General features: G+C 45.6%; 1 protein-coding gene across 1 annotated transcript in view; it reads right to left on the reverse strand.

The window, feature by feature from the left end:
• The window catches only part of TEKT1 (tektin 1), a 213,572-nt gene that overhangs the window by 18,661 nt on the left and 180,638 nt on the right, over window positions 1–14,273 (reverse strand). The window contains exon 6 of the mRNA XM_086958477.1: window positions 13,687–13,909. Within this exon, the coding sequence (XP_086814603.1) occupies window positions 13,687–13,909 (223 nt within the window). The remainder of the gene's footprint in view (window positions 1–13,686; window positions 13,910–14,273) is intronic.

Raw genomic sequence — 14,273 nt, forward strand, 5'->3', positions numbered from 1 at the left:
CGAGGGAAAGATGGTGAAGATACAGAGGCAGCAGGCAAAATCCACGATGGCCTGCCAACGCCAGCTCCTGCAGCACAACCTGCAGATGGGAGAAATGGTAAAGGGATTTCAGGCCTTCGTGGAATCAAACAAGGAGGTGGCAGCAGGGTTAGGCAGGCTAACCACTGCCATAACCCAGTTGTGTGGCAGAATGGAGGAGCAGGAGCTGGTGCGCAGGCGGGATGCCCGTGTGCAGAACCGCTGCTTGAGCCGCCTTGCTGCGGCTACGGCACAACTGTGCCAGCGCAGCGCAAACATGGAGTCCAGCCTGAGTCAGAATACGGCAGAGCTCACAAGGGGAATGGCCCGGATCACCACTGCTATGGAGGCCATGATCATCTCGAACACAGCCTCAAATCCTGCCCTGGACCTGGGGGATGCTGGGGACAGCAGCAGCCGCAGCAGCCCGGCCAGCGCTGCGTCTGAGCCACGTCGGAGCACCAGGCGCTCCGCAGATGCTGCTGGTCATTCAGAGGGGGCTGAGGGACACCCCAGTGGGGCTGGCAAGCGGGCGAAGAAATAGCCTTGCAAGGGCGGGTGAGGCAACCTGGACCCTGTACTTTTGTTTTCTTTTCCATTACACCATTTTTTTGTTGCACATCAGTGCAGTAACTGTGTTGCAACTGTATTAAAATTTGTTTTTTCCCAACAACCATTTAGCTGTCTTTGCATCTGTACTCACTCAGAAATAGTTTTCAGTAATCTCCTCACGTCTGTATCTGCCATCACTTGGCGTACACACCCCAGCTGGCTGTGTCAGTGGCACAGCTTCGTCGTCGTCATGGTCCTCGTAGTCAGACAACTCCACCTCAGTGCCCTTCTTCACCGCAAGGTTGTGTAACATTGCACATACAGCTATGATCTTGCAGCAGGTGATGGGGGTATACTGCCTTGCACCTCCACTCTTGTGCAGGCATCTGAATCTACTTTTCCAGATGCCAAAGGTCCGTTCGACAACATTCCTTGTGCGTATGTGGGCCCGGTTATACCTCCTTTGGCTGGGTGTGGAGGGGTTGAGGTAGGGGGTGAGTATGAATGAGCGGAGGGCATATGCACTGTCGCCTGGAAGAGAAAGGGGTGACATTACACACATGCATACATGTATTCCACCTAGCTACTATGTGTTATGGGGGTCTGATGATGTGTCTCACCTAGGAGGTATCCTTCACCAAATTCGCCAGCCATCAGCCGTGCATAGATGCCGCTCTGTTGGAAAATATAGGAGTCATGGGTACTCCCTGGAAATTTTGCTACCAGGTCTGTGATGGTGCACTTTGCATTGCAGATCACCTGCACGTTGATGGTGTGTGTAGACTTCCGATTGCGGTATATGTATTCGGTGTCCGCTGGTGGGCAAATCGGAATGTGCGTGCCATCTATGCAACCAATGATTTGGGGAAATTGTGCCATCTGGTAGAAGTCAGCTTTAGTTTGTAGCAGTTCTGCGTGGGTTGCAGGGAAAGAGATGTATTGGTCCATCCTGTGTATCATGGCGTCAAGGAATGTGTGGAAGAACCTTGGCAGGCTGCTCTGGCTCACCCCTCCTACCGCCGCAACTCCACTTTGATAGCTGCCAGACGCTAGCAGGTGTAGGCTGCATAGCACCTGGATGTGCGCAGGGATGGCGTGTGCCCTTGGGGTGTGGTGGTCCAAGAATGGTTTGAGATCCCTGATGAGCTCAAGTATGGTGTCAGAGTCCAGCCTGTATCTCTGTAGGATCTCTGCCTCTGTGAGCATGAACAGGGTTATCCTCTGTCTGTAGACCTGTTCATTTCTTAGCCATTCCCTCTGTCCTTCCTGCTGTAGCCGTAGCCGCCTCGCAATGACATAAAAAGCTGCCATCCTGCAAGTTGCAATGCATTTTGGGGCTGTTTATATGGGTTGGAGTTGGTTACCACCTGATTGGAATCCATGGTAAATACCGAGTGAATTCTACCGATTCTGAGCCGATTTCGGTGTTTCTGTGCCTCCCTACATCCGAATCGGCTCATTCGGTCTATCTACCGATTCGGTACATGGAACGAATCTGTGATTTTCCGATTCGGTCTATCTACCGAATCGGTACATGGACCGAATGGGTGAATTTCCGATTCGGTGTCACTACCGATTCGGTACATGGACCGAATCGGTGATTTTCCGAATCGGTGTCACTACCGATTCGGTACATGGACCGAATCGGTGAATTTCCGATTCGGTGTCACTACCGATTCGGTACATGGACCGAATCGGTGTTTGCATACGAATCGGTGTGTTACCGATTCGTTACATATCCGATTTTCGGTATGTACGTATCGGATTCTTTCCCATTCGGTACACATTCCGATTCGGTTTTCACTCTGATTATTAATGTTTTTGGTTCCCTACATCTCGATGGCTGTTTACCGATCGGTAAGGGCCAAAAATCGGTATTTTCGGCCGTTACCGATCGGTAACGGCCTACCTACATCGGGCCCATAGACACTGAGCAGTTCTGCCCTTCTTGAGATTGTTATTTACTGATGCTTTGCATCTTTGTGAGCCTTGACAAAGTCCTGCAGTGGACACACAAGTTGGTTGCATCTTGTTTGAATACTCAAGATAGAATAATTACAAAATACTTTGGATCGACTTAGTGGAGACGTGAGTGCACTTTGAACTGTACTTTGTCAATGTGTTGTAGATACCCACAGTCAATAAGAGACTGAAGGTATGACCAAGTGTAGACTCAACATTTTTATTGACTTTGGGGATCCTTACAATAGCAAGCACAAACGGTGAACAATGTTACCTGTTTTTCTTCATACATAGGTGCCACTCCATAGTGCGACTACCGGGCCGAAAAAAGGGCCAGAGGTCTACTGGGGCAGGATAGAGGATGGGTAAATGAAAATACAGAGCCTTCCCATGACATTACATTACACTGTGTCATTACCCATTTCATTTTAAGTCTGCTATGGTGCACAACAACACATGGATAGACTTTGTATATGGAAGCATACATTTGTTGTCACACTCTAAACAGAACTGTATATATATATATATATATATATATATATATATATATATATATATATATATATATATATATATATATATATTCACTGAAAAAACCATAGGTTTCACACCAGTTATAGTTAGGAATTAGCATTTAAAAAACCTATTAAATTCACAAAAAAAAAACATAGTGCATTACACGCGCAAGTTATAGTGAGTCCAACTAACTATAACGTGGAATTTCAATGGTTTTATGTCAGTAAAATTTCCAGCTAACTATAACTGATGTGAAACCTATGGTTTTTTTAGTGAATTTAATAGGTTTTTTAAATGCTAATTCCTAACTATAACTGGTGTGAAACCTATGGTTTTTTCAGTGAATTTCATTGGTTTTTTAAATGCTAATTCCTAACTATAACTGGTCTGAAACCTATGGTTTTTTCAGTGAATTTCATAGGTTTTTTTAATGCTAATTCCTAACTATAAGTCTCACTTTATAAGTAAGACTGTTAGCGCTCTAGTTGTTTAGAACACTCTGATACATTCTGTCATTGGGCTACAGTTGGGCTATATTTGAGCTATATTTTTTTTTTTGTCTCTGGTGGCCATCTTTGGGCTACATTGGGCTACATTGGGCTACATTTGGGCTACATTTTGGCTCTAACATATATAAAGCCCAATGTAGCACAATACATATTTTTCCAAAGTTAATTTTCGTAAAAAGCACTTCAGAATAGGGCTACCTGTCCCTACAATTTTCCTTTTTTTTTTGGAGCGCTCCCGATGCGCGCCACGGGGAGCGCCCCAAAAAGCGTACTTCTATAAAGCGCCCCGGGGCGCGCTCCGGGGAGCGTCCCGAGAGCGCCAATATCGCGAACGAAAACATGATCGTGACGTATCGCGTAGCCGCGTCCGCGTGATACGCACGGCGTAAGCGCACCCGGAAGCACTCGAGCGAATACGATCGTGCAACGTAGGCGTCTGACATGCTTACGCGGCGCGCCCCTAGCCGCGCCCCGGGGCGCGTCGCGTAAGCGCGTCGGGTCATGTGACCAGAAAATAACACTTTTCATTGGTTCATAACAGTTTTGGTTTCATAATGATGAAGCCCATGGTCATGTGACCTGTAAATAACACTTTTCATTGGTTCAATAATTATTTTTTTCTAAATTTAGAGAAACCCACCCATTTCTCTCACTATTGATTTGCACTTGGAGAGAGCAAGAGGTGTTTTGTGAATTTTCAACTCATTACTTTCCTGATCTACAGCAATGGCTGCAAGGGAGTCATCCAGCAGTGATTCAGATGGATTTGTGCAAGAGGACCCTCCTCACCAGAAAACAAAGAACCACTTCATCTGGAAATTTTATGACATCCCTGAAGGACAAAAAATGTTAATGCAAGTAAAGTAACTTGTAAAATATGTGGAAGTATTTTATCCAGAGGCAATCCTCTAAAAAAATACAGCTTTGGAAATGCCAATTTAATTAGGCATGTCAAAAGAAGACACCCAAATAATTATTCCAGGGAGAGTGTCAGGGAGCTGGCAGAGAAGGCACGAAGAGATGGCAGCAGCACCTCCACTGGTGGAGCAACACCTTCAGGTTCAACACGTGCAAGAATGGTCCCTAACGTCCAGCCGTTTTTTGCAGGCATAACATTTTTATGCGTGGACTGTGACGAACTACTCTGTTATGGGGAGCAGAGCGTTGAACTCATTGCAATAAAGAGACAGGAACACCGATGCTCTCCCCGTCCCTAAATTTTCTCATTTTTTTGCTCCTGTTGAGCATTTTTTGAATCCCTGTTTTTGTTTTTCCCCTGTAAAAAATCCAAAAAATATATAAAATCGTTTCAAAAAGTATAAAAAAATATAAAACAACAAAAACAAAAAAAAAGTTATTTTCAGAACTACCTCCAATTTATAAAAAAATGCTTTTTTTTTTTTTAAAAAAGTGTCATTCTTTTTCTCAATCGTACGCTCCCCTGTCCGCTCCCCGATGCACGTACCGGGCGCTCCTCCCGCGCAAATCAACATTTTTTTTTTTTGCCCCGTACGGCCCTTTTATGACCCCCACATCAAACCTAGGGGGTCAGGGGGGGGTGTACCCTGCCCCCTTTTGCTCATTTCCCCCTTTGATTTTTACCACCTCAATCCTACCGAGGTACAAGATGGCAGCCGCTGCGGACTGTTTCGAATGTTTACAGACACCCGAGAGCCAATCAGCTTTCCGTACGCAAGTCGCGTGGCGCGCTTTGAGCGCTCCCCGGTGCGCGTACAGGGGCGCGGCTCTAGATATATATATATTTTTGAACCTAAATTACTCAAAATCCACTGGGGCACATATCCTGAGACATAGCAAAGGCACATCGGGATACCAGTCCCTACAATTTTGCCAAATTAGGTGGAAATCCATTCAGCCGTTCGGGCTGAAAGTGAAATCGACCGCCCTATGGAAATTAACATGGGGAAAACGGGTTTTGGGACCCCCCTTTTATCTCGGCCCCCGCTTGACGCATCCCCCCCAAACTTTCAGGAAAGGACCGGAGCTCCGCGAGGCCATTTTGAGGAAATTTTCAGGCAGATTCGTCAACCGGCGCCAAATTTATTCCAAATAGAATTTTGAGATTTAACATTGAAAAAAATCCTAACTATAACTATACTGGCGACCGCCAGTAGGTAATATATATATATATATATATATATATATATATATATATATATATATATATATATATATATATATATATATATATATACACTAGAATGTGACAGTGATTAACAAATTCCCAATTTAAGCACTTCTTGACAATGCTTAGATTCACCAGGAGAGCAGTTTAAAATGTAAAACATTACTTTTAAAAGCACAACCTTGCAGTTGTGAACAGATACCAAAAGATCCAAGGCATTTACCTCTAGGGGCGAACAACAAGTTATTTACAGTTTCACAGGAAGTGACTTCTCCCACGACGATTTCAGAAAACTGAGCCTTCACTTACTTACTACCTCTGCCATTGTCTCCACCTTCTTAAATCAGCTAAGTCAATCTATAGTGTAGTGCGAGCAAACCGATACTTGAAATACATTCAACCAAGTTGTGTGCTATTCATCAAGCAGTGTGAATGGCATAAAAACAGGTATTATACAGTGAGCACATACAAATATGTACATTTAAATTGTGTGCATAAAATTGTTTGATATTTGATGTCTGGAAAATGGTATGTTGTTTAGACAAACACATATTGTGGTTACAGAATGAAGCCCACCAAGCCAAACGGGAAAAGACTCCTCCACTCTCAGAGCCACCGAATGAGGGCTGCACTGCCAACGGACACACTTCGCCTCGGCTGGACAAATTTCCCTTGGGGAAGACTTGCCTCTCCTCATCGCCTATCTCGAATCATCATGGGCGCTGAAGGGCCGCATTGTCGTGACCTACCAGGGTCCCCCTCTGATACCTACGGCTGCCAGTACGGGTATTTGCGCTGGCTCACCACGTCGCACTGCACTCCAGTCACGAATCCACTTCATTGTATGGGTCCATGCAGGAGCTCTGGGTATCGATCTGGACCCTGCCACCAGCAACACTAATCCACTGGTGGGACTGCAGTGCAAACGTTAGTCTTCATGCCACCTCAAAGAGCCCTTCAATCATGTATCGCCTCGATTGGGGTTGCTATTGCGGACCTTGCTTTGCTTACGCTGTAGAAGCCTCCAAGTCCTGAGATGCCACCGCTGTAGGAAGCCTCCCGGTTCCTGAACAGCCTCCGGAGCTCCGAATACAGAACCGCGTCCCCCACCGCATACTCTGGCCGACTTGTAGATGTGCCTCCCCCGTCTCTGCGACGTGTCAATCGCCGGAGCACTGGGAAATGTTCTGGGCCCTCCCTCAACACTATTCCCGAGTCCCTCCACCCTTTTGACCTCTGTCCCGTCCTCTCTGGTGATTTGGCTGCCGCTTCTTTACTTTTATAACAAGCTGCCTCCTACTCCTGCTGTGCTGATGCCCGAGCACCATGTCCTAAGGATGTCTCTCGATCCAACAATTTTCCACCAGCAGTCGGATCCCTAAAATGGCGACGATCGTCCAGTCTTCTATCTTCAAGATGGCGTACGATGAGAACGATGCAATCCCACATTGAGACCTGGGTGAGTGGCTTATTCTCTCTGCCGCCCTCTGACCTTTCTGTGTTTTTTCTGCCATTCCTCCCGCGAAATACCACAACTGTCTGGTGAGAAATTTGAACCCCCAGGATGGCCTCATATTACGTTTTCTAGTACCCGTAACGTTTTGGTTCCTTCAGAGTTCCCCTATTGATGAAGAGAAAGGCCATTTATTCTGGCCCATCGAGTCTACACCAACAGATCTAGGGGTGGTTTAACCCCTCTGGAAGCCGACTTTCATTGTAGAAAAGGCTGTAGGTAGCGCCCTAGCCTGCCTGACCATAAGATGGTTCCTGGTGCAGTATTTACTCAAGCCCAACAAATTGATGAGGCTGTACCCCGAAAGGTGAGTCTCCAGTTGCAGTTCAGCAGGTGAGATGAGTAGTGGTGGGCTGACCATGCTGTACAGTGGATATGAATACAACACCACCTGGAATGGACATTTACCAGACCCTGCGCATTTCCCCCACCCTCCACCCCTATCCGGCTCAGCCATCATGACATTGAATCTGTGACTCTTGCCACCTACAGTGGAGACCCAGCATTCTGACCGATGCCCAGTGGAGCTACCTTGTTAGCTATTGAGGAGATGGGCTGTGGCTTTCCTCCTCGGCCCTCACCTACCCAGCCGGACATTGGACACTTTCCTTTGCCTCTACGTCATATCTCCCTCCTCGTTACCCTTTTACATTGCTCCCCTTCCATTCTACATGCCATTAACCAACAGATATAACCTGTAACTGATGTAACGTTTGTAACAATGTGTAACTTGTAACTGATGTAACTTTTTAAAAATGTGTAACCTCATGTAAAGCGCTCTGATACCTCCGAGTCTAGCCAGCACTATATAAAACTCAATAAATAAATAAATGTCTACAAATTTCGTTTCAATAGAAAATGTGCTGTCTGTAAATGCAGTGTGCTACCAAATGATGCTTTAATGGCATTAAAAAAAATCACCTGCTTCATGCCCATTAATGGTAGATGATTTCACATTTGTCATGCTAAAAAGTAGGTCGTGGTTCTAAAAAGTTTGGGAAGCACTGACAGAGTGATCTTTCATTATAGTCAAATAACACTAAACAATAAATTAACAAAATGTTACTAGAAAAATACTGTTTGTTATTGGCAGAGAAACAGTTCCAAAGATGTTTTTAAATAAGTGAAAGTACTGAGATACTATTGAATCAAGTGTGAATCCAACGTACGCAATTAATCATTTGCCAGTGGGGGTTAAGCGCTAATGGTAATAGGGAAACATGACAAAATGTCACTTTTATCTGTTCTTTAGGTCGAGCCTAAAGTCAGCGCGCAAGCACTGCCCTAGGGAAGATCTGTGGCAGTACAGTATGTGAGGAAAGCCCCGCCCACTCCCCGCCTATTTTTTTCATTGGCTTGTGTCTTTGTCCTTCGTAAATGCTGCCTTCCGATTGGTTTATGGGCTTGTTAGTCCCTCCTTATGACGGCCATGTTGTCATTTGTATCCTCCCATGGCTACTGGCCCCTTTACTTTGAGTGTTACACTGTGGGTGTTATTTAGATTGTGAGTCCTACTTTCTTTAATGAGGTTCTCTTACTGCCCGTGTCTTCTCCTCCCCCTTCCGCTGCCCGTGCCTTCTCGCCCCCCAGCCCCTGCACTCCCATTGTCCGTGCCTTCTCGCCCCCGCGCCCTCCCCTACGCCTGCACTCCCGTTGTCCGTGCCTTCTTTCCCCCCTGCCCGCACTCCCGTTTGCAATGCAATAGGTCTTGCGTAAATGCTAGTTCTATTGCATTGCAAATACTTGTTTTTGTACTAGAAGAGACACTAAGATACTGGTCATGCCAAATATAAAACAAGCATTTGCAATGCAATGGTCTCGGCATCATTAAAGGTAGAGCTATTGGCATTGCTCATGACATTTTTTTTTCTTTAAATCACAAATAATCGGCATTGTCATTAACATTGCCAATACACAGCACTCTGCACTCAACAGCACACAATGCTCTGCACACTCACTCTGCACACTCACTCTGCACACTCACTACTCTGCACACTCACTACTCTGCACACTCACTACTCTGCACACTCACTACTCTGCACACTCACTACTCTGCACACTCACTACTCTGCACTCACTACTCTGCACTCACTACTCTGCACTCACTACTCTGCACTCACTACTCTGCACTCACTACTCACTACTCTGCACACACTACTCTGCACTCACTACTCTGCACTCACTACTCACTGCTCTGCACTCACTACTCACTACTCTGCACTCACTACTCTGCACTCACTACTCTGCACTCACTACTCTGCACTCACTACTCTGCACTCACTACTCTGCACTCACTACTCACTACTCTGCACTCACTACTCACTACTCTCCACTCTCCACTCACTACTCTCCACTCACTACTCTGCGCTCACTACTCTGCGCTCACTACTCACTACTCTGCGCTCACTACTCTGCGCTCACTACTTTGCACTCACTACTCACTACTCTGCACTCACTACTCACTACTCTGCACTCACTACTCTGCACTCACTACTCACTGCTCTGCACTCACTACTCTGCACTCACTACTCTGCACTCACTACTCTGCACTCACTACTCTGCACTCACTACTCACTACTCTGCACTCACTACTCTGCACTCACTACTCTGCACTCACTACTCTGCACTCACTACTCTGCACTCACTACTCACTACTCTGCACACACTACTCTGCACACACTACTCTGCACTCACTACTCTGCACTCACTACTCACTGCTCTGCACTCACTACTCGCTGCTCTGCACTCACTGCTCTGCACTCACTACTCTGCACTCACTACTCTGCACTCACTACTCTGCACTCACTACTCTGCACTCACTACTCTGCACTCACTAACACCCACGGATCAGAGCAAAGTGTTTCAGTTATTAAACTTGCATTTCAGTAAAACACAATCAAAAGGCTTTAATGTACATTGTACAATGTCAATAGGTGTGTCACAAAATAAAATAAGGTAGAAAAAACAATTATTATTACAATTTGGTGCATTACAATTAATAGACAGCTGTATCAAAAAATAAATTAGGCAAGTTGCCTTGTAAATACTGGCAATGTAACATGCATTAGTTAAATAGCAATGTCGTTAACATTTTCTGTAAAAAGTATGTGAACAGAATGTGAAACATATTATGCGACTGCTAAAAAAAAACAAGCCTACTCATTTCGCGGCCGCCCCGGAAGTCAGGCACGGTCGCCTGTGACGGGGGCGGGGCCACGTTCACACCGGAAGAGGAGGCAGGCGGAGTCGTAGCGTCTCGCGGCCCGGGGCTCCTGTGAGCGGTGTAGAGCCCCGGGGCCGCGCCAGGCCAGCAGGAGGTTGGGCGCCGCGTGCTGAGGTAAGGTAAGTTCTGGAGCGCGATTGGTGCACTTGTGTGTGTGTATGCTCGTGTTTGCGTGTGTGTATGTATGTGTGCGACGGTGACGGCGGGGGAGGGGGGGCCTCGGTGCACTTGTGTGTGTGCGCGCGTGTGTGTATGAGTCAGGGGTGGTGTCTCTGTATGTATGTATGTGCGTGCGTGCATGGGCGCTTGTGTGTGTGTATGCGCGCTTGTGTGTGTGTATGCGCATGCGTGTGTGGTGCTTGCGCTTCCCAGGAGACAGCGCCTGGCCACAGCGCGCGTTCCAGTTACAAATCGCCTGGAAGGATGCGCGTGGCCAGGACTGTCTCCTGGGAAGCACGCTCGGTGACATAAGATCTCGGCGGAGACGCGCTTACGCGCGTCTTTTAGCCGAGACCTAACCAGCCAGGTGGCAACCCTCCACGTTATATAAAAGTTAAACAAAATATGTTAAAAAAAGACAGCTCCAGCATTTATAGTATCCTGTTGCTGGTCCCTAGTGGGACCTTTGTTTACTCTGGTTTGTACAGCCTTTTACATCACAGTGTTTCAGATGATGTTTCTGTCAATTAAAGAAACATTGCAGGAAAGCAACGATTGACCTACGGTAACATTTGATTTTCTACGTAACTTTGGTGTGGCTTGTAGTTTACTTTAAGCATATTAGTCTCGCTATATTACCATGAGGCACACCACACACTGATGTGAGGGACAGTTTGTAACCTTCATATGGCTGCATTTGTGTCAGATAGGCATGCGCAGAACCTAGTGAAGAGTTTTCATGGTGACAAATAGACTCATTGTTTGAAATTATGCTCTGTCTGTCCACAGTGATTTGAGCGTTTGAGTGATTTGAGTGATTTGAACATTCATTAGATGGATTTGAAAGGATTGTAGAATGGATTAATTCCAAATGTACTAACATAAAAACATTTTTCCAGTGTATTGTAATTTAATATCAATAAGTCGAAACATTGAAAGCACAGCCTAAGAATTAGTAGCGTTGTTTCGTAGTGATGCTTATCACTGTGAAACTAATTTATTCCTGACAGTTGAACAGTAGTGGGCCATTGGTTCTTAATCGATAACGTGCAATAGCCTTTTATTGTAAGTACTCTCTGCTGCGCTAAACAGGTAACTCACTCACTTTAATTTGGCCCCTTATGAGAGATTTTGGTGGTGGCTCTGCCATAGTGAGGGCGTAAATCTTAACCCGTAACTGGAGAAAAAGAACAGGAGAGGGGGTGACAACAGAGCGATAGAGAGGCAGAGAGAGCGAGAGACGGCGCCGTGGGTAGAGCAGGTACGGCCATGTTAGGTGTGGGGGAGCCCAGTGTCCACCAGAAATGGAACTGACATGGATCTGTTGACGTTGCTCCAAGGAGTACCATTGCACTCTTGCTTACATGCACAAGTTTGTAGTTTAAGTAGCGGTCCAGTACCATGGTGGAATAATATAAGAGAACGTTGGTGAGCCGTTGAGGAAGAGTATTACTGACACCCTGACAGAGGCATAGCCGGGCCGCTGCATGTCTGGTCGGGGCGGCCTGACAGACCAGCTTCTCACCTGTTTCTGCTGGCACCCTATATTACCTGAGCGATTTGCCTGCCCTGAAGAGAGACGAGACTGGTCAGGGTGGCGGCGGTGGCGGACCAAGGGTGGGAGTGCTCTGTAACAAGCTTGTCACCATGGACGAACAGAGCGTGGAGGTAAGTCAGACCAGGGCTGTATAAATGAGTTGGGGTGCTTGTACCGTTGACTCAGATACATTAGGAAGACATATGCTATTGGTATTTGAACTTAAAGGCGTCCAAGAAGAGGATGAGACTAGAGGACAGACTGTTCTGGTGGACAGGGGTAAGAATACTGGTCGCAAGCGAGATTAGGCTTGGTAGAGAGCAGCATGCAAAAGTCTGAGTGCATGGTACTGTTTACAAAGAGGTGATTGTTTTTCAGTATCTTTGTATTGAGGTTTACATTTTTATTTACAGATAGTATATTGGTATCAATGGCTATGGCATCTCTACAGTACTTTTTTTCCCAAGTTCCAAAACACTTTAGTTACTCTAGGATATGCCCTAACTTTCTTGCCATCAAAAACTTACCTGTGCAATCACATCACCCCAGATCAGTGTGCTTGTGCCCACACAAAGAGCTGCATTGTCCGGTGTATTGATTCCGGAGCAAGGGTGGAAAGGGCAGGGACCTTGTGAACTTCAAAAGCTGTACTTTGAAGTCTCCCCCTACTTCAAAGACACAACTGGGTACAAGTACTGGACACTGACACCACCAACTCAGTACACTCTAGACCTGAGGACTCTGTTCCAGGAAGAAGAGCCGCTGTGCTGTTGAAAGGACTGTCACTCAGATGGACTCCTACCCTTCTGTGCTTACCTTGCTGCCCCTTGGCTGGTGGTGAGAAGGACAGGAGCTGAATCTGTACATCCCCAATACAAAGTGACTCAAAGGGCTTGCGGGCTTGCCTCCTGTTCAGAAGTCTCAGGGACATCAAAGACCTTATTCAACCCTGCTACAGCCTCTGGACCTGTGAGTCCTGTCCTGCCAAGTAGTGTCTGTGTTTTCTGGGTTACTAACAGTCACATAAAAGGGGTCAGGGACACAGGGTAATTCAAACCCAATACTGTTCTTTAGAACAGCATACACAAGTACTGTACTAAAAGGAGACACTAAATGTGTTATACTATATAAGTCATAAAGTATGTATTTCAACAGTCTCATCCTGTTGTATAGTACATGAGAAATAACCACATAGAATATAATTGAAACGGCAGTAGTGCATGTCACTAACAGCAGGAATAATATGAACATTTCTAACATGATTGAAATGTTCCTAGCAGACTAACACGTTAAAGACTACTTCTGTGCGTTACACTATGAGAGCTAATTTGCCTTTACAGTTTTATGGGATTTAGTGTACTGCATACATGTGTCAAGGGTTGTGTGGGGCTACAACAACCTAGACTTTCATACTGAAGATCTGATGCACTGACCTAGGTAAGAAAGTCAAACCTTGTAGAACTAGGCCATAGGCCATACTTTCATGAACAAGCTCAATATTAGAGAACACAAAAATACCACCTAATGATTTTCCTACATTTATGTAGTTACCTTCGCAAGGTGAGCTTCCAGTTTGCGCTTTGCATCCTTGGTCTCCATCACCCGGTTCATCAGAGCAATGTTCACTGTCTCGCACTGTTTGCGCATGTCATTAGCTGTTGCTGATAAAATGCTGTCTGTGAGCGTCCGCAGAGAGACTGCATTATTCCTTTGCTTTTCAGCCTTTAAAATATTTTCATTAGAATAATCTTCCCATTCAGCTGGACTTACAGAGCTAGAATTAAGCAATACAGCAATACCATTAATAGGAAGGTACATTATCTTTGCATACATAGCTGAGGTTTAATAGGATATGCCTTCATAAGCCAAAAAAAACTAAATCTTCGCCACCACCAACAGGAAAGTACTTTCAACAACACCTAGTGAAATATGTGTGTATACGTAATCTGAAACAATTCTCATAAACAATTTAAAGTATTTAAAATACTTTGTGGATGGATAAATTAAGTACAGTAATATTGTGGTTTAAATGGGACAAGCATTCATAAGTAGTGAAAAGATTACAGTACTATTCCACACCGGATAACTCAAGTATGGAAAAAGGGTGTCAGGCTTTCCTATAACTTATCTTACCTATT

The sequence above is a fragment of the Lissotriton vulgaris genome, chromosome 2_1 (assembly GCF_964263255.1).
Source record: "Lissotriton vulgaris chromosome 2_1, aLisVul1.2, whole genome shotgun sequence".
In the NCBI taxonomy this organism is placed as follows: Eukaryota; Metazoa; Chordata; class Amphibia; order Caudata; family Salamandridae; genus Lissotriton; species Lissotriton vulgaris.